At 40.5% G+C, this 26522-nt stretch overlaps 2 protein-coding genes and 1 long non-coding RNA gene across 13 annotated transcripts in view; 2 read left to right on the top strand and 1 right to left on the bottom strand.

Moving 5' to 3' along the window:
- The window catches only part of LOC116987343 (BRCA1 associated protein), a 32216-nt gene extending 22457 nt beyond the window's left edge, over positions 1–9759 (top strand). For both annotated transcript variants that reach the window (XM_033043315.1, XM_033043317.1), the window contains exons 11-12: positions 2378–2481; positions 7050–9759. In XM_033043315.1, the coding sequence (XP_032899206.1) occupies positions 2378–2481; positions 7050–7407 (462 nt within the window). In that variant the 3' untranslated portion in view covers positions 7408–9759. The remainder of the gene's footprint in view (positions 1–2377; positions 2482–7049) is intronic.
- Positions 5277–22110, bottom strand: LOC116987345. Its single transcript, XR_004415698.1, has 3 exons — positions 22099–22110; positions 20699–20701; positions 5277–5399 (listed from the first exon to the last, which is right to left on the bottom strand). It is a non-coding gene; the product is annotated as an uncharacterized LOC116987345 (long non-coding RNA).
- The window catches only part of atxn2 (ataxin 2), a 97873-nt gene continuing 86782 nt past the window's right edge, over positions 15432–26522 (top strand). For 6 of the 10 annotated variants that reach the window (XM_033043307.1, XM_033043305.1, XM_033043304.1 and 3 more), the window contains exon 1: positions 15433–15795. In XM_033043307.1, the coding sequence (XP_032899198.1) occupies positions 15707–15795 (89 nt within the window). In that variant the 5' untranslated portion in view covers positions 15433–15706. The other 4 variants (XM_033043301.1, XM_033043299.1, XM_033043297.1 and 1 more) reach the window with 2 other exon arrangements.

Raw genomic sequence — 26522 nt, 5'->3', positions numbered from 1 at the left:
TTAAAAATGAGTGGGATTCTAGCCTCAGAATATTGAGATCATACTATCTAATGTTAGGAGATAGCAATGGTTGAGTATGCTTCATATGCTGTTCTCTTTGCATTTTCATTCAGTCAATGATTGAGGGGTGCAGGGTTGGTTGGACAGGGACGCAGTGGTGTTTGTATAAATATTTATTTAGTAAAACTACAGGTATTTAGCAGATAATATGAGCATCACATGATGCCGTTGACCATTCTCTTTAGAGCTGCTCAGGCTGAATATTTCTTCCCGCATTTGTCTATTTTCCAACCTTTGTGCAAACCCCTAGGATCAGGTGAAAACTTTACATAATCTGGCACTAAAATTGTCTTCAATAGGGATAAACTGAGAAACAATGAATACTAGGAATTTGAATTAAAATGTGAAATCTGATGAATCTACAGTGCCCTCCATAATGTTTGGGACAAAGACCCATCATTTATTAATTTGCCTTTGTACTCCACAATTTGAGATTTGTAATATAAAAAAGCACACATGGTTAAAGTGCACATTGTCAGATTTGTATTAAAGGCCATTTTTATACATTTTGGTTTAACCATGTAGAAATTACAGCTGTGTTTATACATAGTGCCCCCCCCCCCCCCCATTTCAGGGCACCATAATGTTTGGGACACATGGCTTCACAGGTGTTTGTAATTGCTCAGGTATGTTTAATTGCCTCCTTATTGCAGATATAAGAGAACTCTCAGCACCTAGTCTTTCCTTCAGTCTCTCCATCACTTATGGAAACTTTTATTGCTGTTTATCAATATGAGGAACAATGTTGTGCCAATGAAAGTCAAAGAAGCTATTATGAGACTGAGAAACAAGAATAAAACTTAGAGACATCAGCCAAACCTTAGGTTTATCAAAATCAACAGTTTAGAACATCATTAAGAAGAAAGAGAGCACTGGTGAGCTTACTAATCACAAAGTGATTGGCAGGCCAAGGAAGACCTCCACAGCTGATGACAGAAGAATTCTCTCTATAATAAAGAAAAATCGCCAAACATCTATGTAACAGATCAGAAACACTCTTCAGGAGTCAGATGTGGATTTGTCAATGACCACTGTCCACAGAAGACGTCATGAACAGAAATACGGAGGCTACACTGCAAGATGCAAACCAATGTTTAGCCGCAAAAATAGGATGGCCAGGATACAGTTTACCATGAAGTACATAAAAGAGCAACCAGTTCTGGAAAAAGGTCTTGTGGACAGATTAGACGAAGATTAACGTATCAGAGTGATGGCAAGATGCTCAGCCATGATCATATTGAATGGCGGTGCAGGCTCGAAGGGCCGAATGGCCTACTCCTGCACCTAATTTCTATGTTTCTAAGATCAAAGTATGGAGGAGAGAAGGAACTGCCCAAGATCCAAAGCATACCACCTCATCTGTGAAACACGGTGGTTGGGGTGTTATGGCCTGGGCATGTATGGCTGCTGAAGGTACTGGCTTACTTATGTTCATTGATACAACTGCTGATGGTAGTAGCATAATTAATTCTGAAGTGTATAGACACATCCTATCTGCTCAAGTTCAAACAACTTCCTCAAAACTCATTGGTTGGCGGTTCATTCTACAGCAAGACCATGATCCCAAACATCCTGCTAAAGCAACAAAGGAGTTTTTAAAGTTAAAAATGGTAAATTCTTGAGTGGCTAAGTCAATCACCCGATCTGAACCCAATTGAGCATGCCTTTTATATGCTGAAGAGAAAAGTGAAGGAGACTAGCCCCCAAACAAACAAAAGCTAAAGATGGCTGCAATACAGGCCCGGCAGAGCATCACCGGAGAAGACACCCAGCAACTGGTGATGTCCATGAATCGCAGACTTCAAGCAGTCATTGCATGCAAAGGATATGCAACAAAATACTAAACATGACTACTTTCATTTACATGACATTGATGTGTCCCAAACATTATGGTGCCCTGAAATGGGAGGGACTATGTATAAACACTGCTGTAATTTCTACATGGTGAAACCAAAATGTATAAAAATGGCCGTTAATAAAATCTGACAATGTGCACTTTAACCACATATGATATTTTTCTATTACAATTCTCAAATTGTGGAGTACAGAGGTAAATAAATAAACAATGGGTCTTTGTCCCAAACATTATGGAGGGCATTGTATACAGTATTTCCACCATTGGTAATTTTCCGATCATTATCTTTAAGGATTACAAAAAATGTCTAATAACTTGCGTAGAAAATGATCAGAACCGAAAAGTAATCTCTGCTAGAAATGTTGTAAACTTCAGACTGAGTATTGCTGAATGAAGAATCTAAATTGTGAAACTTTTGGTAAATTGTTTTCTCATTTGATTCCATTTTGTTTCATTTTCCAGATCAACAACATGAAAACAAAATTCAAAGAAACCATTGAAAAATGTGACAGTTTGGAACAGAAACTGAATGAACTCATAAAAGACAAACAAGCTCTCGAAAGAAAGTAAGCCATTTTGCAATGTGTCCCTGCAATGCCGTTAATTCCAGAAAAGTAAACATTGGTTAATCATTCGAATGGTGATGTGGTATTTTTTTCCCTGTCTCGTGTGCCTTCCCTCACCATAGTGGTCTCTAGCCAAGCCTTCAGTCTGCCTGTGTGGTTTATTTATGAACAGACTTAGTGCGTGTGAACAAGCTTTTTACTTGACAGGGATTAGGGAACTCATCTTATCCTTATCTGGCATGCACACATTGCTATCCAGCATTGGTTACTGTACAGCAATCAAGAGAAGACATTTACGTTACTTTCTTTCCACCTCCTCCCTTATGGACAGTGAGGCCAATAAGCGAGTTTGGCATTCTGAAAAACGGAAGGAATCATGGGATTTGTCAAAGGTCATTCGCGTTAAAGAAAAAGTGAATGAAGTGCTGGCTGTATAAACTGTATAAATTCTTATCTTTATTCATAATTTATGTGTAAAAATATGTTTAATCTGAGGAACAATGGTGCCAGGTAGTGGGAGAGCTGGGTGTAACAGCAAGAGAGAGAGGGGGCAGCTGCGAGTGAAAGACGGGGTAAGACTGGACCGGCGGAGAGACGTTCTCAGCAGCTGAACTGCTGCGTATGTACAGAGCTGTGTTTCATCCGTAGTCAGGATCGAACTCGTGTCTCCGGCGCTGTAAACGCTGTTGAATTGCTACTGGACATTCTCAGTCCCCTCCCGAGTGTCACATCCTGTCCAGGGGCGACCGGAGCTGTCCGGGGTGACCCTGGATTGACGGGACACCGGCCCGGAGCAGTGGTGGCCCCAGGCTTACAGTCAGCGCGGAGAAGAAGCGCTAATTCCAGATCAACTCTGCCTGTCCCGTCGGGTTAACCGACAGCCCTGGACTGACGGACCGCGCTGGCTGTAAGTCTGGGGCCGCCACTGCTCCAGGCAGATGTCCCGCCAGTCCAGGGCTGTCGGTTAACCCGGCGGGACAGGCAGAGTTGAGCTGGAGTTAGTGCTTCTCCGCGCTGGCTGTAAACCTGGGGCCACCACTGCTCTGGGCCGGTGTCCCACCAGTTCAGGGCACCCCGGACATCTCCGGCCTTCCCTGGACAGGGATGGGACACTCGGGAGGGGACGGTCCAGTAGCGCCGGAGACCCGGGTTTGATCCTGACTACAGATGAAACGCAGGTCTGTATACATGTAGCAGCTGAGCTGCCGAGAATGTTTATCGCGAATGACCTATGACCTGGGCATGCGCAGTTGGAATACCGAACTCACTTATTACAATGTTCCACTCATCTCACTTAAAAAAAAAAAAATATTTCCTATTATTTCATAAGAAAAACACACAAAGAGCTGGAGTAACTCAGCGAGTCGGGTGGCTTCAGGCGAGTCAGAACATTTCCAGAGATGCTGTCTGACCTGAATTACACCAGCACTTTGTGTTATTTTTTCTGGTAAACCAGCACCTGCATTTCCTTGTTTCATATATATAGAATCATTTGTTTCAGATGTGTTGGTAATCATTATTTCTATTTTGAACATGTGTTTTGGGTGGCAGACGGTTTAATGTGATTTTTGCCTATTTATCATGACATTTTCCTTGTTGATCTGATGTGGGGATAGTTGTCCTGCCAATCTGCTGCCATTTTCTGGATGAGACTGAGGATGCAAGTAGTTTTTGATATTGTGGTTCTAAGTGGAATTTGATGAATCCTGCATCCTAGTTTTGAGGAGTTCGCTTTGGGACTGTGCACTTTCTTGCATGCAGCGGCTGACAAGCTGTGCAAGACTGTTGCAGCATGTATGGAGGGACCATCTCTCCATTTCATGTTCTCTCCAGGCAAGATATTTACTCTGTTCCAAATAGTGTAGTTTGACTTATGATGTTTCTAAAATAGCAGATAATTTTCTGAGAAATCTGTATGCCCCATTAAATCAAAAGATGCTTTCAATGGGTGGTAGATAGCTTCATGTAAGCATTTACACACAAGAATATGTATACAAATTACTTTTAAAGAGATAAATAGGTGTAGAACTCAGTCAAATTAATAATTTTAATCACTTCTGAAAAGTATTCCTATGAAACACATTATTTCCTTTAGAAACAAGGAACTGCAGATGCTGGTTTACACAAAAGGACATAAAGTGCTGCAGTAACTAAGCCTTTCTGCTTTCTTCGCCTCTCTGTCTGAAAAAGAGTCCGGACCCAAAATGTCACCTATCCATGGTCTCCAGAGCTGCTGAGTTACTCTACCACTTTGTGTCATTTTATTTGCTTTAAATGGTTTTTTTAAGTTATTTATCCTGGACACTCTCACTAATTTTTAAATATTCCTTAATGATTTAAAATATTCATATAATCAAAACAGTACAAATTTATCTTACTGCTTGATGTTAATGATTGGTTCAGCATCAGATTGAGGTTTCCTAATGCAGTTCCATGTGTGGGTCAAGCAACCCCAGCAACCCACAATCAGCAGTCCCCCAGCAGACAAATGAGGATTTCTGATGCAGAATTTGGGCTTGAAATGTGATGTCAGCAGCACATAAGATACAGTGCCCTCCGTAATGTTTGAGACAAAGACCCATCATTTATTTATTTGCCTCTGTACTCCACAATTTGAGATTTGTAATGGAAAAAATCACATGCGGTTAAAGTGCTCATTGTATATGTATAAACACAGGTGTAATTTCTACATGGTGAAACCAAAATGTATAAAAATGGCCTTTAATAATATCTGACAATGTGCACTTTAACCACATATGATTTTTTTTTTCTATTACAAATCTCAAATTGTGGAGTACAGATGCAAATAAATAAACGATGGGTCTTTGTCCCAAACATTACGGAGGGCACTGTATCTTATGTGCTGCTGACATCACATTTCAAGCCCAAATTCTGCATCAGAAATCCTCATTTGTCTGCTGGGGGACTGCTGATTGTGGCTTGCTGGGGTTGCTTGACCCACACATGGAACTGCATTAGGAGGAGGGGGGGGGGGGGAGAGAGGAGAGGAGAGAGAGAGAGAGGAAGGGAGAGAGACTGGGGGGGGGGGGGAGAGGGATAGGGAGAGAGAGAGGAGGGGGGAGAGAGAGAGTGCCTTTTTACTTCAACCCAAACCCCCCAAACAACCATTTGCAGGCAGTGTTTTTTTACTTCAAACTAACCATATTTTCATTTTCAAACCACATTAAGGGTACTCACAGCTGTGTAGACATTTGTTCAGTGTCATTCAGAGCTCAGAGGACCTCCATATTGCAGAGACTGATTGAGGCACACCACTTCCTGGTTTTATAGTCCCTCCCCCTCCCTCCAGCAGGGGCAGCAGAGAGAATGGTGAATTTTAAAAAAACATTAATTTCTCTCTGATTTTTCATCGATGGGAAAAATACTCTGGTCCAGGAAGGCAGACGTGGGGTCTGATCGAGGCGGCGTTCTCTTGGAAATCGCAGCACAGTAGGCCAAAAGCGGTCAAGATCAGACTTTTAGTAATATAGATTTTTCAAAAGTACTGTTAGTCGTCAACTGTTCAAGTGATTAAAATGTTATTTACTCCATTAAATGTTATAACATTCTCTACGAGGGGTTTAAAATGGGACAGGGTTGTTTAGTATATATTTGGAATAATATATTACAGCATAGTTGTGAAATTATAAGATTAGCTCTCAATTACAAACCTGGAATAAATTTGTTTTATTCTTTAGGGTTGTTTAACAATAAGCTAGTAGTTGATTGACTCGTATTTATCAAAGTGACCAAAAGAAGGTTCTGGTAGCTTGCAAGGATTGCTGGCCTTGTGCATGGAGCTGGAACAAGATGCAACCTGAACTGACTATTAGCAGGAGGAAATAGTTAAATTGTTTGTATGATAAAAAGGTATTTAAAATTTATTGTAAGCAATGAATAGTTTAAATCATGGGCGCAGCGCTGGCTCATAAAACTAGACTGTAATTAAGTCTCCAGGACTGATAATTACTGAAATAAAATTTCCAGCAAATAAAACACGTTGAATATTACTTCTGGCACCAGATTTGTATGCTTAAATTTATTATGCATGGTACCACATAAGAGTTAACGGCATATCATAAAGATGCTGTTAACAAAATGTCAACAACTGACAAAAGTTCCAAACATAAGTCAGTGAAAGATTTAAAAGGAACTGCAGATGCTGATTAGACACAGTGCTGCAGTAACTCAGCAGGTCGGGTAGCATCTCTGGAGATAATGGATTGGTGATGCTCGGGTTGGGACCATTGTTTAGAGTCATTATCTTTAGTGAAAATTTTCACTGCATGTTCAGAACTTTAATTTCATGTACGTAAGCTGTTTGCTGCCTTTCTGTTGTACATAAACAATACAGGAAATATTAACCATTTTATAATATTGAAAGAGGATGACACATTGATTAAAACCTCCATTAATGAACTGTCCTGGGTCAGATGCAGATGAGTCTAGGAATCAAGATATATTGCTAATTTGCAACTGAAAACCAAATAAACATTCAGCTCTGAGAATTCTGAACTGTGTGTACCAGTGTTGTTTGTAAGATGTCTCTTTTCATGCTGTTCTTCTAGGTGTTCTCAGCTGAACAACAGAGTTTTGAAATTGGGCACAGAACTGAAAGAAGAGCAAGAAATGAACAAGTACTTGCGAACTAATCAGATCCAGCTGCAAACCAAGCTGAAAGAAGAGGAGAAGAAGTTGAAGGACGCCTGTGATGAGAAAGACCGGCAGATTACAGAGGTGCAGGAACAATTGCGAGATGTCATGTTTTACCTGGAGGCTCAGCAGAAAATCAACGAAATGCCAGCAGATACACGGCAGGAGATCCAGGAGGGACAGATAAATATCGCTGTGGCATCTGCTGCACCATCACCTGGAGCCATAACCAAACAGACCTCCAGGAGAGGAAGAGGCAAAAGAAACAAATAGTTGGGCTTTCTCATATTTGAAAGGGGAAGGGAAAAAAAAGCAAAAAAAAAAAAAAAAAAAGCCTCTTTGGAGGTGTGTGTATATCTGCTTATTTTCAATGCTGACATCCATATGTGTTATTGTTGATTCAAAATTTAAGAATTGCCAGTTTTTATGGCAGTCGGCCTATATTCTGCACTGCAGAAAAAAATATTTAATACAGCATTATTGATTTGTATTTGCTGGTATTAGAGCTTAAGTGTATAAAGCTGTATAATTGATACTTTATTAATCCATTCAACTCACTCATAGAATGAATAATTCACAATAGTTTACTACTCATTAACATTAAAACTATCGGCCTGCCTACTTTCCAATGTGAAATGTACAACATTCTCATATCTTGCATATTTGTAACTTGGGCCTTTTGGCTTATAGGCTGTATGGTTTAAGTAGGAGCAGCAATATAGTTGACACTAAACTTGTTAAGTTCTGCACACCCAAACAAAACAAAATCCAAGTGTTTCTGCATTACCTTTTTTGTGGATTGGGAATTTTAACGGGTCATCTTGAATCTCACCACAATTAGCATGTTGTTCATTTTGTAATATAGCACTTGACAAATGTCTAACTGAAATTAACCTGGTATATTTAAATTTAAGACCAATTGAGAAATGTGACTACAATTTAAATGATCTGTGGAATGCCTCTAAGATGGACAATGGTAATAATTAAATGTATTGCATTTAATGTGCTGCAATTTGCCTGCAAGTAAGTAATGTTAGCAAATGGGCAAAGAGTGGTGATTTTTTTAGCATTGGATTTCCTGTGAAAGGAACAAATGTACATTTCTGCATAAAACAAATCAAGTACACTGGCTATTGCATTTAATTCAATGAATAGACCTATCAAGTTAACATCTAAAATGTTATTCTAAGGAAAGCTGACAGCCATTTTAAATGCGTATTGATGTTTGCAGTAAGGCTTTGTGACAGGAAAGACACTTCTCTTCATGAAACCCATGACACCAAATAAATTAAATATTCCAGTAACAAAGATGCCTGTCATTCACGATTGATTTATCAAAGAATACCTGGTGCTGCTTTACTTATATCAGAGGCTTTTACAATTTATTTGCAAAAGAGCGCTCCCATCATTTCTATCCTGAAGCAGCAATCTAACGGGAAAGCCATTGATTTGTGAGAGATTTTGTTTTAGTTCACCTGATTTTGTTCTTGTTGACTGGAATGTATCTTTATGTAACTTTTGTTTGAGTTGAAGTTCTGAGCAGAACCTATAACAAACTATGAAGGGATAGAAACTTGGTAAATCACCAAACCATCTCAGTTGCTTAAGTTACTTCCATTCTGTGGTTGAGTCAGCAGTAAATGTATTTTAGTAAGACATTTAGAACACTTGTAAGGCTGGAGACATGCGAATGTGTAGTGGCTGTTAACAATCAAATTTAGAAAGTGATTATTAATATATTATGATACTTACACAGAGTTGAAGAAACTGAATTCATATACTTTTTTTTGAATGAACCTTAACTCTTGTTATTAGCATCCTTCAGTTAATGAAGTATTCTAAAAGATGTAACTTTACTTCCATTGTTTGCTGTGTAAATATTATAGTGATTAAATATAATGTATGATGTGTTTGCCGTAGATTGGTAGATGTGTGAATTGCTAAGCGTGAAAATTGAAGGGATTTTTTCAAAAAAAAAGCTAAAATCTTTGGGAACGACTAACATTCACCCAATTCTCATAATATATATGTGTAGGAAAGAACTGCAGATGCTGGTTTAAATCGAAGGTACACAAAAATGCTGGAGTAATTCAGCGGGACAGGCAGCATCTCTGCAGTTTGAAGAAAGGTCTCGACCCGAAATGTCACCCATTCCTTCTCTCCAGAGTAACTCCAGCATTTTGTGTCTACCATCGCATAAGGTAGTTTTCAAAAATATTTTTTTTAGATGTTTGTGACAAATCTCTGAAGAAAACACAAATGTAAATAATGTACAGCCAAACCATGTTACTACTTAATGGAGGTATAAATATAACCATTTTGTAAATAACATTTTATGCACTCAGTTTTTAGGTGAGGCCTGTTGAATCTTGAAGTGCAAAATTATATATTTGGTGTGAAACTTTAAGCAAGATCAGTGTATTTTAATTCTACACCATTTGGTCCTTTCCACCTAATTTCAGTAAAGTGAGTAATAATGCTGTGAATTAGGCAGACAGACATGACTATTCAGAATGAAACAAACTAGATTTCTGTTTGTGGATATTGTTGCTGGCTTTGTTGCAGATCTAGTTCTGAATAACTTGTAGGATTGTTTTAACAGAATAAAAATTGTTCCACAGCAAACATTTAGTTGTCTTTTATTTTGACCCCTACATGTTATTCAATTTAATTCCTTTAACCAACTGCCTTGAGGACCCAAGTCGCTCATTGGTAGAAATCCATAAGCAGCAATTTCCCTCTTGATCCTGTGGTTTAAGGATTCCTGGTCTCGTTAGTGGTCATGTGGACTGGAATACCCTGTCTGACACTATTTGTAGCAGGTAGTATGATAAATGGTTTGATAAAACATTTAAGATATTAAATGTTCAATGATTTAAAATAATCATCAGATACAGGCTCGATCGAAAAACTAACTTGTAATTAAGTGTCCATGACTATAAAATCACTAAGCAAATATATATTTTGTACAATACTTATGATGCTAGATGTTTGCCCAAAGATATTGTACATTTAATGTATGAATTAAGAATAAGATGAGTCCATGTATACCCTCAATGAGGTAGAGATTATCAGAATATTGAATAAAGGAACAGGGCAGGCAAAGAGGAAATTTAATAAAAGGTACCATCTAATAGTAACAATTACAGGAATGCAGACCTTTGCATTCATAGGAATTCCCATCCAAAACCACTGACCCATATTACCCCAAAATGTTACTATACTCATCCCACAATGTTAGCACCTCATGCAAAAGAGTAAGTGGGATCTACAATTGAGGTTTGTAGTTGCCATTGTCAATATTTCGGGTTTAGGAATGTAAAGTACTCTACACAGAGTTTCTCAAGTTTGGATTGAATTTATCAATGTAAAAAGAGATGGCGTGAAAGTGGTGTGGGGAAGTGAAAGGTTTGGAGTTAAAGTAGTCCTCTACATCTCTAAAAATGACAGCATCACTGGCAGAAAATTGTACGAACGACACATAAATTGTGGTATCATCCAGATAAAATATTTAGAATTGTGAAAGAATGGGAATGGAAATTTTTTAGGGAAGGAATGCAAATGATTGTTTGGTTAACATGGATTAGGGAGAGAGGGAAAAGAACGATGTATTTGATGGGTGATCATGTTAAATAAAGTGGAAATGCCAAAACATCTGCTAAATACAAGTGATATGATGGAAATAAAAACATAAACATACCTCTCACAGTACCATGTGTCACCAGGTTTCAGCAAGGAAATTAGAAAAATCTGTCACAAACTGCAAGGGAATCCCTCAACTAAAGAAAGAGGAAGACATTTTGGAAGCAGTGCATTGTCTGCAATATCATTATACAGTGGGCAGCAGGTAGAGCTGCTGCCTTAACGGCAGAGATTTGGGTTTAATCCTGACCTTAGATGCTGTCTGTGCAGTTTGCACGTTCTCCCTGACCACGTGGGTTTTATCACAGATCCCAAAGATGTTCAGGTGTAGGTTAATTGGCCTCTGTAAATTGTCCCTGGTGTGTATGGAGTGGATGCAAAAGTGGGATAACAGAACTAATGAGAATAGGTGATCGATGGCCGGTGTGGACTCGATGGACCAAATGCTGTACCTTCCAATCAATTATTATTGTGGACCAGACAGAGCTTGAGTAAGGAAATATTATCTTTTTGGAATGTGAAGTAATGCAATGTAGGGTGGTAGATGCTCATCAAAGTCATGCCCACTGAGTATATAGTTATTGATAGATATTTAACCAATGCCCGGGAAGGGAAGAACAAACATGGATCTGGATAAAGAAAATGGAGAGCGGCAAATCTGTAATAAAATTAATTAATTAATTAATTAATTCAGATTAGGGTTACGGTCAGAATGCAACTCGAGTGGGATGAGAGCAAAGATACATTGCACTCAATTCCAAAAGTAATTTAAAGGGCAAATTTAAACATTTGAATAAATGAAATAATTGGTTAAACATCTATCAATAACTATAGTCAGGGGAAAATAAGCAAGGATGTTAAAAGAAAGTGATGAAAATGTAAGATGGTTTGATCAGTTCAGTTTGTGATTGGTACTGCTTCCCACAAAAGCTCTCGACCAGCAACTCCCACCATATGAAGATTAAAAATTTAATGGAACTGATTTATGGTAAGTATTGAGACAAAATACTACCATAGCTGTGGGAATTTAGCAATAACCTAAGTTACGGTTAACGGACATCATTCTGGGAAGGGAGCCAGTGATCTACTCTTCCTGGACTACAGATCACTTTAAGCAAAATAAGTTTCACTTTAGGGCCTCTGCACTAGTTGTGGAAGCCATTCAATTTGAAATAAAAAGTCTTCACTGCCCATCCTCAGTCCCCTTCTTCTCAGTGATGGGCAATATAGTCTGCCTCATGAGCATAACCCAAATCTTGAGGACAATAGAAAAGTTGGATTAAATGGACTGATTTTTCATAGATTGAGTGCCTTACAACTTTTAAAATCTTTAAAAAAGCCTTTCTAAAATTAAACAATGCAAATAACGTAACCAAACAGAATAAAATAATACTAGTGTGACAAAAGCTTCAATACCTACAGCAATCCTAGGCGGCATCCATGCATAATGCTAGGCCACTGTTTCTGGATGTGTAGCTGGCAACAAGCCCTGAAATGTTCATCAAAGCAGTACCAGTGAAAATACCAAAAATTCAAACTAATATTTTCATCGATGGGAAAATTATTGAATTTCTGGGACCATTCATATTAACTTACCAAAACAAAAAAATTAAGTTCTAACAAAAGTTCATTGTCATGGTAAGAGCACGGAAACACACCCTCTAGCCCTTGCCAACCAAGATGCCCTGTCTAGTGCTAGTCTCATCTGCCCACAATCAGTCCATATTCCTCTAAACCTTTCCCAATGAATAATATTGATATACCTATCCGAATGTCTTTTAAGTGTTGTTATAGTACCTGCCTCAACTACCAACTCTGGCAGCTTGTTTCATATATCCACCACCCTGAGTGAAAATAGTTGCTCCCCAGGTTCCTATTAAATCTTTCCCCTCTTACCTAAAACCTATGTTTGATTCCCTACTCTGTGGAAAAAAATCTGCATTCTATCTATTTCCCCTCATGATTTTATACACCTCTATAAGATCACCCAGCAGCCTCCTGCACTCCAAGGAATAAAGTCCTGGCCTGCCCAACCTCTCCCTATAGCTCAGGCCCACAAGTCCTGGCAGCATCCTCATAAATCTTCCCTGCATATGTCAGCTTAACAATATCCTTCCTTTTGCAAGATGACCAAATCTGATCACAATACTCCAAATTGTGGCCTCGCCAATGTGACATAATATCCTAACTTCTACGGTCCAAACCTGACTGATGAAGCCCAATGTGCTGAAAGCCAGCCTGTAACGCCACTTTCAGAGAATTATGTACCTGCACTCCTAGCTCCCTCTGCTCTACAACAGGGCCCTGCCATTCATTGTGAAGGTCTGGTTTGATTTCCCAAAATGCAACAACTTGCATTTATCTGTATTGCCCAGTTAATCAAGATCCTGCTATAATTTTTGAAAACCACCTTCGCTCTCTATACCACCAACTTTAATGTCATCTACAAACTTAATCATGCCTTGTACATCTCATCCAAATCAGTGATATAAACCACAAACAACAATAATAATACATTTATTTATTTTATTTATTTGGGCCCTACACCAATGGGCCCTACACCAATCGTTGTGGCACACTATTAGTCATAGACCCCAAGTTTTTTCACCATTACCATCACCCTCTGCGTTCTTTGAGCATGAAGCTAAATTTCAATCTAGTTGGCTAGCTCTCTTTGGATTCCATGAGATCTAACCTTCCAGAGCAGCCCACCATGCAGAACCTATCAATTGCCTTGCTGAAGTCCACATAGACAATGTCTACGGATATGCCCTCATCAACCTTTTTGGTTACTTCAAATAATTCAGATTTGTAAGACACAATCTCACACATACAAAACCACACTGACTATCCCTAATCAGCCTCTGTCTATCCAAATGCATTTTAATCTTATCCCTTAGAATCCTCTCCAGTAACCTGTCTACCATAGATGTTAGGCTCACTGATCTATAGTTTTCAGGTTTTTTCTTTATAGTCTTTCTCAAATAGAGGCACAACATTAGCCACTCTCGAGTCTTCCAGCATTTTATCATTGTCCAATGATTCATATATCAGTCAATCCTTCCTGCAATTTCTAGTTTTCCAGTATCCTCCGATATATCTGAATAAGCCCAGATTTATCTATCCTCATCCACCTTAGGATATCCAGCACTGCCTCGACCATAATATGGACTGTACTCAAGGCATTGCCATTAACTGTTCAGTTCTCCCATCTGCACGTTTTTCTCCACGGTAAACAGGAGAAATACTGAAACATTAGTTCTGTTTTTCTTCACAGATACTATGCACTTAGTATTTCTAGAATATTTCATTCTTGTTTCAGATTTCTAACGGCAATTGCATTTTGATTTATTTGTTACCATTAGTAATCATATCTGTTCACTCAAATCAAATTTATTTTAATGTCTCTGCATCCAAATGGTGAGATTCCCTGTCCAACAGTACCAAGGGAGTGCCTTCAAAACAAGATCACAGTTGATGACTGCTTCCTTCCAATTCTCATGCCATTTGCCAGACTAGGCAAATGGCAAATAACAGCCTTACCAGGGACACGGGAATGCTATAAGTGAAATTGTAGTTCAGATATTTTATTGTCATGTGTACCCAAGTACAGTGATTTTTTAAAAATAGTTGAGTGACAATCCTAATATACATTAGGCAATTCATACTAAGTACAAGAGTGTAAGACAGTAGTCAGTACACAAGTGTTGCCACGTTATAGGCTACTACTAACAGTGTATTCTACTAATTATGAATTAAATACAAGTGGAAGCTTGGAGACACAACAGGCTGTAGATGTTCGGATCTGGAGGGGGGAGGGAAGACTAGATGCTGGGATCTAAAGAATACTGAGGATGTTGGTATCTAGAATAAAAAGACAAGTTGCTGGGATCTAGAACAAATAAAGACTAGACGAAATGTGTAGGAAGGAACTGCAGATGCTGGTTTAAACCGAAGATAAGACAAAATATTGGACCAATTCAGCGGGACAGGCCGCATCTCTGGAGAGAAGGAATGGGTGACGTTGCGGGTGGAGACACTTCAGACTTCAAAACAACCCGCTGGAAGCACTCAGCGGATCAAGCAGCATCTGTGGAGACAGAGGGGACGGTCGAGCCCCTGCAACAGAACACTGCATGAGGATGTGGTAACTCGTGGTTTCACCGCAAATCTGTGCATATTTGTTTTGTCATCAGAAGTGATTTGGTACATTTGCTGCCTGACGCCAAGGGCACGCAAGGCAGCGGTGCCTCGGATAACCATCGCCCCTGCTAGAGGACGAACACTTCCCTCCTCCGCCATAGCCGCCGCCGCCGCCTCCGCCTCCCGCTCCACTCCGCACTCCGCCCTCCGCCGCGCGCATTCCCTCACGTGCCGCTGTCGTCTCACGTACCGCAACCAGAGTAAACCTCCGCCGCTGACAGCGAGGTCAAAGGTGAATTTGCTAACGGCAAGGAAAGCACGGACAATCATCACTGTCAGAAAGAGACCTATTGAAAGAAAATATAAAACGCGCCCGACACGGTGACAAAAGGCAGCTGCGTTCTGCGGGGTTTTCGTGACTGAAAGCGGCGCTACTTTGTGCGCGCGGTGGCGAGAGGGGGTTAGCCGTTCACTCCGGGGGGTGGGTTGGTATCAGTGCGCGGGTGGGTAGGCGCGCAGTGGCCCGGATCCTGTTTCCCCTCCCCCCTCTTCTCTCTCCCGCCCGCTGTGTTGTGGTGGCGGCTGAAGCTTTGCGATAGCAACGGCAGCGACCTAGCGGCTCACTCGTCCCACCTGCCTACTTACCCACTCGCCGATCGTGACTGCAGCTCAAACAGGACCGCCCGCACGTCCTGATCCGCCCCTGGGTTTACCAGCAGCTGTGGATGCCGGAGCGCAAAGCGTGTGACAAGAGGGGATCTGAAGCGAGTCGAGCGGCGTCCTCACCATGTCCATGAAGCAGGCCGGCAGTCGAAAGCCTGGCGGTGGCCTGGGCGCCACTGGAACCGGTGGAGGCAGCAGGCAGTCCGGCGGCAGGTAATAACACACACGCATACACCCCTTGCTTCGTTGTTTGGCCTCGCATCGCCAGGCCCCGCGTTTGTCCTTCAACGTTGCCGGGCCGGCGTGAAGCGGACACGCAGAAACTTTGCTCGGGCCTAGTGCTTCGGGCCTAACCTAGCGGCCTACCACCAAACGTGGACCTGTCACTGGATGCCGAAGGGCAGGCAGGTGAACGTCCGTTGCCCACAAGCGACTTTTGAACTAAAAGACTAAAGATACAGACTAACAAATACAGAGGGAGACTGCTTGGTGGAATTCCTTACGGTAAACCTATTAACGAATATACTGCCGGCTGTTAACTCTCAAAGTTTCTAAAACCTTTTAGATTTTTAATCTCAGGAAAGGTAATTTAAAAAAAATCACTCATCTTCAAGTGATGTCATAAGCAAAATATTTGCAGAAAGTGTAAGATGACATTTTAAGTATTGGCCGCGTTTTCTTAATGTGAATGTAAGTTACTTGTTGTAAAATGGTACTAATGAAATAAATGACATTCAGACCAAAATAACCGTTACATCTATAATGCATTTCTGAACGAGCCAAAATAGTAGTAGTTTATTGATCATTGACAGCTAAATACGAACAAAGATGTCAAACTTTTATTTATTCAAGCTGGTGATGGATTTGTGTTGTATATTCTAACATGGTACACTGACGTTTTGTAAAATATTGTACAAATTGTTTTTATGTTTTAACAATTAACATACAGTATACTGTTTATCGAAAAAAAATCGTGGGCAAATATAAGCTTTTATGTTGCAATAGTTGCTGATTTAGCAATGTAATCAATTTACCTGTTTCCGCTTTACTGAGTAATTAATCAGGTTTTAAATTGACTTTGAAAGAGCCTTGTGTTTAGAGCCATGTTCACTATCTCAGGTAATCCCAAAGAACTTTATAGCCAATGAGGTGTTTTCTATAATGTTGTCGTGCTATGATATAGAATTATTTTGTATAGTTTTCTTCTGTCCTCACATTGGCGTAAATAAGTAAAAAATAATTATTGCATTAAGTACTTTCAGAAGTTTTGATATGAAAGATTTAAAAAGTTAATTAATTTAATTGGAGTTTTGATACTGCCCATGTTGTCTGCAGTGACGTTTCCTACACCCAGCAAACTTGGAAATTGTGGATTCGATTTGAGTTTCCTTTTTCACATAATGATTAGGTTCTCTATATATTGGTTCATGTCTTTGGTGTTTTATATTATACCATATCCATTCAATAACTGCTTATAATAGACCTTTCAATTTGGTAAAACATTCTAAGATGATTCGAACCGTTGACGTACTTTGTTTTTAGGCTTGGCTGGGAGATAGTTGGGCAGATTACCAAAAAAGTTAGTCAAAGGAATAAGTTTGCAGGATTTAAAGAGAAAAGTAGCAAGCCTTAGGAGGGATTATATTGTTAAAAATCCTTGGCTACTGACGTTGTGGTCACCAGTAATGGAGTAATTGAGGAAGGCCAGGAGATTAGAATTGCAGGAGTAGTGATATCTCCGATGATTAGGGTGGATGAGATTAGTATTAGGGAGAGGGGGAATCTACAAACTGATTTAGAAGGAGGAGGATTTTCTAGAATTGATATTTTCAATATCAATGCAATATTGGACCTGGAACCAGAGTGATGGGTGAATGAGACTTTGGCACAAACAAGCACACGAACAGCAGAGTTTTCAGTAAGATATGTGTATGATGAGACTGGCAGCATTGTAGTATGAAGGCTAATAATAGTAACAACGTACAGAAGAGTTGAGTAGCATACAAACTGAAATAAGATTATTACAAGGTGGGAATGGAACAATGTTGTAATAACACAAATCTATGTTGCAAAGTTTATTTTGAGATCAGATGTGATATCAAGTTCAGCCGAAGGTGGTTGTTGGGGAGAGGCGTGGCGTTTGTGGCTAAAGAATAATTTCTGGCAGGAGCTAGTGTGCAGACTTTGGTCTTAATGTGTAATTGGAGGAAAAGTGTTCTTGTATTGGATGCACAACAGGAAGTCTGACACTTTGGAGTTGCTGGAGCTAGATTCAACAGATGGAATGTCCCTGGTTTATCAATTACATTTCTGACATGGTGAGAAGTGGGAGGGGGTCCCCAAGGATAAATTCTTGAAGAATGCAGAGGAGTAGCAGGTTGGGATTGCAAGGAGGTCGGAGGAGGCCGATGAAGGTGACTCTCTAGCTGCGTGGGTGCAATTCCACCATATGCATTACCATGTAAAGGGATATTTGAAGGTGTGATTAACTGGGTCAAAAGGTTGAGAAAGTTACGGAGACGTAAATTACCTTGTTGTCACATAAGCTATCATTTGTGACATGCAATTAATGATATTTGGCAGGGGTGAAAACTTATTCATTACTTTTGTGCGCATATGACTGACATTGTCAAGGAGGATGGATTTACATTTGTATGTCTGCTACTACTTTTAAGAAAAATTTGTATGTCTGAATTTAACTCGGAGGGCCTTCAACCAGGGTGAGATTTGTTGCAACATCTGTAGTGTTTCTTCCAAATGTACCCAGCTTTTTATTAATTATTTGTAACATTAGTCTCTAATTTGGCACCAGTGTACAATCTGTGGGTTTTGTGAATGATTTGCTTGATCTTTGAATGTACCTTCTAATCACTTAGATGACAGATTAAAAACCCCGTTATAAAAAAAAAACCTCAAGTTAGTACTGTGTAAATATTTGATAAATCTGCGTTTAGACTATTAGCTCTTTCAGCTGAACTAAGATCGTGCATTAAGAAAGCTCATTTAGTGCTTTACAAATGAGTCCCAGACCATTTCGCAGTGAATAACAAACAGTGCTCATGAATATACACTTGTAATATAGGGAGCCAATCATTTCACTGAAGCATTCTAAGCAATGAGATAAATAACAAGGTAATTATTGCCAATTGTAGTATAACATGGCTGGGATATTGAGTCTTCTCTATATGTGGGATTTTTGCATGCACTTTGAGAAAGCAGTGTAGTTTGTTTGTCTTCCGCCTGACACAACACTCTATGCCTAGATTGTTATATTGTTAGAGTTTTATTTTTGAACATATTTGCTGACGGAGTGAGAAATATACCATCAGCTAAAGTAGGCATTTCCCCCCCCCCCCCCCCCCCCCAATATTTGTATCCTACTAGCTCCCTAATGATATCTCATGCCCTCTTCTGGCCCGCTAAGTTCCATGCTTGAGTTCTTTCATGCTTTCTTTGTATCGGAAATCCCCCCTGTTCTTAATAACTGGCAGAGCAGGCTTGAAGGACATACTCCTCATTTACTTATTTATGGAGAGGATCTACTTTATGTATGCTAGGGTGGAGGACGTTTTGCTGTTGCCAGATCAGCTTGGGCATTAACACATGGCCAACGTGCATTGGTGAGCCAATTTACACACATGGGCAAGATTCTCTGTCAGTCGTGTGTTTCAGCAAATTAGGCTGCTTCTATATGAGAGGGAGAGCAGTTTTAAGTTGCAAAGTGGGAGAAGAGGGAAAGTATAAAGGGGAATATCACAGATGGCAGCAGGAGAGATTAAATAATAAAGGTTGTTAGTATAAGTAACTCGTGCCCAGATTATCTGAAAATGCAAAACAATTACGTGAAATTAAGGAAGGAATTTGGAATTCTGGAATAGAAATGCTGATTGGTTGATCATGGCGCAAATCAACCCCTACCTCGACAAAAACATGGACTTACTGCGGTTCGCTTGCCGCCACAACAGATCAACGGTGGATGCGATCTCGCTGGCCCTCCACTCTGGACCACTTGGACAACAAAAACATATGTCAGGCTGTTATTCATTGATTACAGCTCGGCATTTAATACAATCATCCCCTCCAAGCTGGTTACCAAACTCGCAGAACTGGGTCTCTGCGCATCCCTCTGCAATTGGATCCTCGACTTCCTCATTCACAGACCACAGTCTGTTCGTATTGGTGGAAATGTGTCAGACTCGATAACAATCAGCATGGGAGCACCTCAAGGCTACGTGCTCAGCACCCTGCTGTACTCGCTCTATACTCATGACTGCGTGGCCGTTCATAGTGCGAACTCCATCATCAAGTTCGCTGACGACACCACTGTTGTGGGACGTATCACTGTGGGGATGAATCAGAGTATAGAAGTGAGATCGAGCGACTGTCCATATGGTGCCAGCACAATAACCTGGCCCTCAACACCAGCAAAACCAAGGAACTGATTGTGGACTTTGTAAGGAGTAGGATGGGGACCCACAATCCCGTTTATATCAACGGGTCAATGTTTGAAAGGGTCAAGAGCTTCAAACTCCTGGGCGTGCACATCTCTGAAGATCTTTCCTGGTCCGAGAATACTGATGCAATTATTAAGAAAGCACATCAGTGCCTCTACTTCCTGAGAAGATTACGGAGAGTCGGTTTGTCAAGGAGGACTCTCTCTACAGGTGCACAGTAGAGAGCATGCTGACCGGTTGCATCGTGGCTTGGTTCGGCAACTTGAGCACCCTGGAGAGGAAAAGACTACAAAAAGTAGTAAACATTGCCCAGTCCATCATCTGCTCTGACCTCCCTTCCATCGAGGGGATCTATCGCAGTCGCTGCCTCAAAAAGGCTGGCCGTATCATCAAGGACCCACACCATCCTGGCCACACACTCATCTCTCTGCTACCTTCAGGTGACAAATAAACCGTATTGTATTGTATTGTATATAGGTTGAAGGTACAGGAGCATGAAGACTGCAACGACCAGGTTCAGGAATAGCAACTTCCCCAAAGCCATCAGGCTATTAAACTTGGCTCGGACAAAACTCTGAACATTAATAGCCCATTATCTGTTATTTGCACTTCATCAGTTTATTTATTCATGTGTGTATATATTTATATAATGGTATATGGACACACTGATCTGTTTTGTAGTCAATACTTACTATGTGCTGAAGCAAAGCAAGAATTTCATTGTCCTATCAGGGACACATGACAATAAACTCTCTTGAATCTTGATTATTTGCAATTGTTGAACAATTTTAAACCCGTGGGCAATAAAGGTGATTTTCTTTCTTTGATTATTTGAGCAACATTTTCAGTTTTTGTTATAATGAATTATATTATTTTAATTTAATTAATAATAACAAAAAAAACAGAAAATATTGGAAACACTCAACAGGTCAGGCTGCATTTATGAAAAGAGAATCTTTCCAGGTCAAGGACTCTGTCAGAAAGATTTTCACTAATTCTAAGTCATTGTCTTACAATTGTGAAAGGCGGTATAACAATGTGATTTTTTTCCTTTATTAAAATTTTGCTTGTCAAATTAATGTATTTCATATTATGTGAGGTTTAAAATTATGGAAAGGGGCATGTGAGTGCTGTCCAAATAGAACAGTGCCTTTCGAGGGTTTTGAAAATGTGAACTGGCAAAAATGAGTTTGTTGCACTTGGGTGGAAATGAAGAGACATGCATTCTCCTTTCTTATTGTATTGAATACAGAAGTTAGGATTAATCCATGATTGCCCAATTAGCAGTTTTATATATATTATAGTTTTAATTTCTTTGGTTATGCTTGTGTATTTTCAACAGCATTACCATCTTAAGATGATGTCACTAATGACTACTCATCACACCACATTGTCCAATTTATATAAGGACTCAAAAGGCTTGCATTTTGAATTTTCAGCAGATAAAATCACGGTTTGCTATGGTCCTCAAAACTATCATGCATTTGAAGACTTTATGAATTATGGTCCAGAAAAGCCAATGATACATTGAAATTTATCAGGATAATGCAGAATTAAATATAATTATAATTTCTGTAGCATTGATTAAAAAGGAAATTTGCCACAGACAAGGAATCTGAATTAAAATGTTGGAACTGCCCACCAGCTCAGACAGGTTCTGTAGGGGCAAAGAAAAACGATACGGGGCCAGAATCTGGTGAATTTGCCCCTTGGCTATGATTCTAATTGGTCCTGGTCAGGATGCACTTACCCATGCTAGAAGCAAATTCCTAATTTTGAAGAACCTTTATGCAGTGTGGCCTCTGACTTCCTACAGTCTGAAAAGAGGCCGAAGCATTATGTTCGAAGCATTATGTTCTGTCAAAGCTGGGAGGTTATTTAAAAAAATACACAATAACATTTAAATACAACTAAATTAGGCAAATGGGAAATAAAATAACAAGAGTGTTTTATTGTCATATGGCCCAGATAGGACAATAAAATTCTTACTTGCTGCAACAGAACATGCAAACATAGTATACAATGGGAGGAAAAAAAAGTTCAGTGTGTATATATAAATAACAGGCCGCAAATCTATAAAAATATTGAACTAATCCCTATCATTAGCAATGTTACAAAATTTTGAGATTTTTAAAATCAAGTCTGTAATTTATCCCATCAGATAAAGCATAAAAATAAGTTTAATTTGACACCTAATTCACTTTCATATCTCAAGTATTTAAAAAGTTATGGCCATTTTCATACTGGGAAATGAGCATCTTGTTCCCTATTGATTTTCTATGGACATAACAAAAAAGCTGTGATCGTGAACAGTCAAAAGCCCATAACTTTCTTAAAAATTAAGAGAACTGAATGAAATTTTCAGTTATCATAGATTGAAGCATTCTGAAACAAATATAAAATAATCTTACTTGGATGACCTGAAATTAAAGCATATAATTAGTTAGTTACCTAATTGTAGCTAATTTCAGACTTCAATTACTAGATCTAAACATCTATCCATTTCTTAATAAATGATTAACATTTTTAAATAGCCTAAATGTCCAAATAATATTCACAAATAATTCACAATAAAACATGATTTTTAAATCTCATTTACATTAATTTATAGGCCAAATGGAAGGAATTTAGTGTTTAATTGCTGTAAATAAATGCCCATTTAAATCAGCTTTCCAGTGGGTCCCTGTGGAACGCGCTGGTTTAGAACGTTCACATTGCGGTAGATTTGTGCCCCAAATGCCGAGAAAAATACTGCGCGATATAATGGGCCCAAATTGAGCTACTCGCAATATTAAACTTAGTATAAAGGGATCTTTAGAAGCCCTTTTTAATGTAAAAATATACAACCTAACTTCTGCTATTTGCTTTATGAGACCCTGCGGTTGCTGACGGTCGCGGGTTTAGAGATTGATTTTTAAACTACTATAACTATTATTCAAGGCCTTTAAACCTAATAATAGCTTTTGCGACGGGGTCTTCCAGCGATTTTTCGTTAATAATTAACTAGGCTGAACATTTTCGATTGGAACAGCTTAGAGAAAATCGCGTTTTAAACCCGCCCCCTCTAAACGGCGCCAAAATCGCGCACACCCTCAGCAGCAGATCTTCAACGACGCTTCAGGTAGGCTTTGCAACATACCTACTATCATTGGACAGGTTCCAAACTCCCATTAATTGAGCCTGATCCCATATGGAAAGCCCAGTGGTAGAATGGAGTGACAAATGTCCATTTGTACTGTGGATCCATGCAAGTTCAGAACTTGCGCAAAATAGGTGAACATGAGCAGGTCCCCTTGGAACTATTGCGCATGGCCACCGTGATTTGGTCCTTTTGTTTCAGCTCAATTGTCAGTGGTATAATGTAGGTGCAAGAACCAGCAGATGCTGGAATCTGGAGCAAAAAAACAATGCTGGAGGAACTCAGCAAGTCGAATATCATCTGTGGGAGGAGGGGAAGAGGAAGGAATTGTTAACCTGTACCAGGAGTGTGGAACGGTGGCTGGCATACAGAGGAGAGGGATGAGGCAGGGCATAAGATGATGGGTGAAGAGTGATAGGCAGATTGAGATGCTGGGGTAGAATTGGGACACAGAAGCAATTGGAAACAGACACAGGGGTAAAAAGTCAGATGGAGCTATGTGTAGGGAAGGTGGACTCAACTGCTGGTAGGCGATGAGCAGTAATATAAAGTCTGCAAGTGCTGGAAAGGATGGTGATACAGGGAATGATCAAGGGAGAGCAAATTAGATGGGGAGGGATCCTATCGTGCAGCATGTGTGTAGTAGACAGATGGAGGGTGATGAAGATGGAGCTGGAGCTCCGGTGAGCTGTGACCGCCGTGTTCAACACCTCCGGGCTGCGGGTCTGCGGAGCGGAGCGGGCGGCGCCGATTTCAACATCGGGAGCCTGGGAGCTCCAAACCGGCGCGGCCTTGTCGGCTTCGGAAGCCGCGGTCTCCAGCTAGAAAGCGGCCGTTCCAGGTGGCCCAGCCGCTGAGAGGACTCTCCAGACGCCGGGGCAACACCACCCGGTGAGAATGGCCAGGAACATCGGGCCTCCGTAGAGGCAATTGCGGTGGCCTCAATAGGCCTGACTTTGGGGTGAACTTGTGGTTGGGGACTGGACATTGTGCCTTCGCCCACAGTGGTAACCATTGTTGGGGGGATGATTTTTTGTCTGTATGGTAATCCTGTTAGTCTTTGTCCAAGATGGCTGCCGTGAAGGGAGAGTGGACGCTGGCGCGCTTTAGCTGCCGCTGGTCTCTCTTCACATTGTGTTTTTGATTTTTTGTTTTTGGACTGAATTCTGTGTTTAATTTGTGTTTCTGTGGTGTCTTTATTATTTATTTTATTCTGATTATATGTTTATATTCCTGTTAATCTATGTAAGGTGTCCTTGAGATGTATGAAAGGCGCCCAATAAATAAAATTTATTATTATAATTATTTATGGGAAAGGGAACAAAATTGGTAGGCCTGGAGGTGGATCAGAAGAAGAGACAGGAGAACATGGGAGGTAGGGTTCTCCTGAAATGTGAAAATTCATTGTTCATTGGGTTGTAAACTATCCAGGTGAAATATGTGGTACTCTTCTAATTTGCATTGGGCCTTGCCTTGAATGTGGAAATGGCTGAGGATAAACAAGTCAGTATAAGAGTGGATAGGGTTGAAATGGCATGTAACTGGAAGCTCAGGATGGCCATGCAGACAGAGAGCAAGTGGTCTGCAAACTGGTCACCTAATCTGCATGCTATCCTGTCTCACCAATATAGAAGAAACCACATTGGAGTACAGAACACAGTAGGCAAGGTTTGAGGGCTTGCACATGAATCTTTGGCTGACCTAGAAAGGCTGTTTAGATTAACTGGATGGTGGTGAGATCAGAGTGTTGCTTCTCCTGCAGTTGGAAAGGAGAGTGCCACATGCAGCGAGGGCTGGAATGAGTGGAGGATGCAGTCATGCAGGGAGTGGACCCTGCAGAAGGCAGAAAGGGATGGGAAGGGGAAGATGTGGCTAATGGTGGGGTCAAGTTGCAGCTGGCGGAAGTGGCTAAATGTGATATGCGGAGGCTAGGTGGGTGAAAGGTGAAGACTAGGGGAACTCTATCTCTTTGAGATTTAACATCCCGTTTTTACCACCGGGTGGTGCCGTCAGCGATGGCAGCCTCGTCAACAGTCTTGTCTTTTTGTTATTTTTAGTGTGTTTTAAAAAGTTTATGTTCTCTGGTTTGTTTTATGTGGGGGAGGGGGTCGGGGCAAACTTATTTTCAATCTCTTACCTTGCCGGAGATGCGATTGTTTCCTGGATCGTATCTCTGATCGCTCTGTGGTCTAACATCATGGAGCTGGAGGCCTTGCTCGAGACTGCACATTTCACTGCACATCTCGTATGTGTATGTGACGAATAAACTTGACTTGACTTAACTTTGAGCCCCACCGCGGGGCTGTAGACTTACCATCGGAGCCTGCGATCCCATGCCTGGGATCACCGCTCCAACTGCGGCCTGCAGATTTCACCATCGAGGAGCTCGCAGTCTCAGGCAGAGACCGATGTCGGGAAGCTCAAGTCGCAGAAGGTTCGACTAGCCCCGGCCCGGGGTCTGGTCGCCCGGCGGGGGGAGCTGATATCCCCTCGATGCAGGAACTTGATCGCCCCGATGTGGAGGGCCCGACCGCCAGCCACGGGAGCCAAGATCGTCCTGTCAATGGAAGGATCGAGGCCCCTGACCGCGGGAGCACAAAGAAGGGAAGAGATTGAACTTTCTTTTCGCTTTCCATCACAGTGAACAGGAATGTGGAAGAGTCAATGTGGTGGATGTTTATGTTTAAATGTATTTTGTGTCTTGTTGCTTTTTATTGGTATGACTATGGCATATCAAATTCCTCGTATGTTGCAAAACATACTTGGCTAATAAAGTATGATTAAGTGATACGATTCATGCCTTCACTCTCTTTGCTTCTCCTGCGGTAGTATTTAGCTTTCTTTGCAGCATGATGCCTAAAATCCTTAATACCTGGCTTCTGAAGATATCTCCTGGAAAAGTTCATAAGTGGCAACTGGACGTGTCCTGGCAAAATCCTACATCCCAGCAGAGTACAAAGTATGAGTCCGAAAGACTGCATGTATCTTGTCAAAAGATTTTTAATCAATAGCGGGTCCTTTTGTTGCAAAGGTCTGCAAATGGCACTTCCTGTGGAAACATTCCTCAAATTAATTGCAGCTCAATTGAAGGACCATATTCAGAATGGGACTAGAAATAAATCTTTTGAAGCAACTTGTACATTTGGCCAGGTTTTGTCCCTAGTAGCTTAAGATGAATGAATTTGTGACAAAGCATCAGTCCTTTTATGAAGACTGCCATTGCAAAACTCATAACATTGTCCGACTGGTCAATATTCATGAGATTTGAGCTCTTCAGTGACTGGATTTAGCAGCTAACAATAACTCATAAACCAGAGTACTAGTGATATTCTGCTTCCTACTCCAAG

Source organism: Amblyraja radiata, chromosome 25 (genome assembly GCF_010909765.2).
Source record: "Amblyraja radiata isolate CabotCenter1 chromosome 25, sAmbRad1.1.pri, whole genome shotgun sequence".
NCBI classification, from domain to species: Eukaryota; Metazoa; Chordata; class Chondrichthyes; order Rajiformes; family Rajidae; genus Amblyraja; species Amblyraja radiata.
Note: the sequence above shows the minus strand (reverse complement) of the source record. Positions and strands in the feature narration are given on the sequence as shown.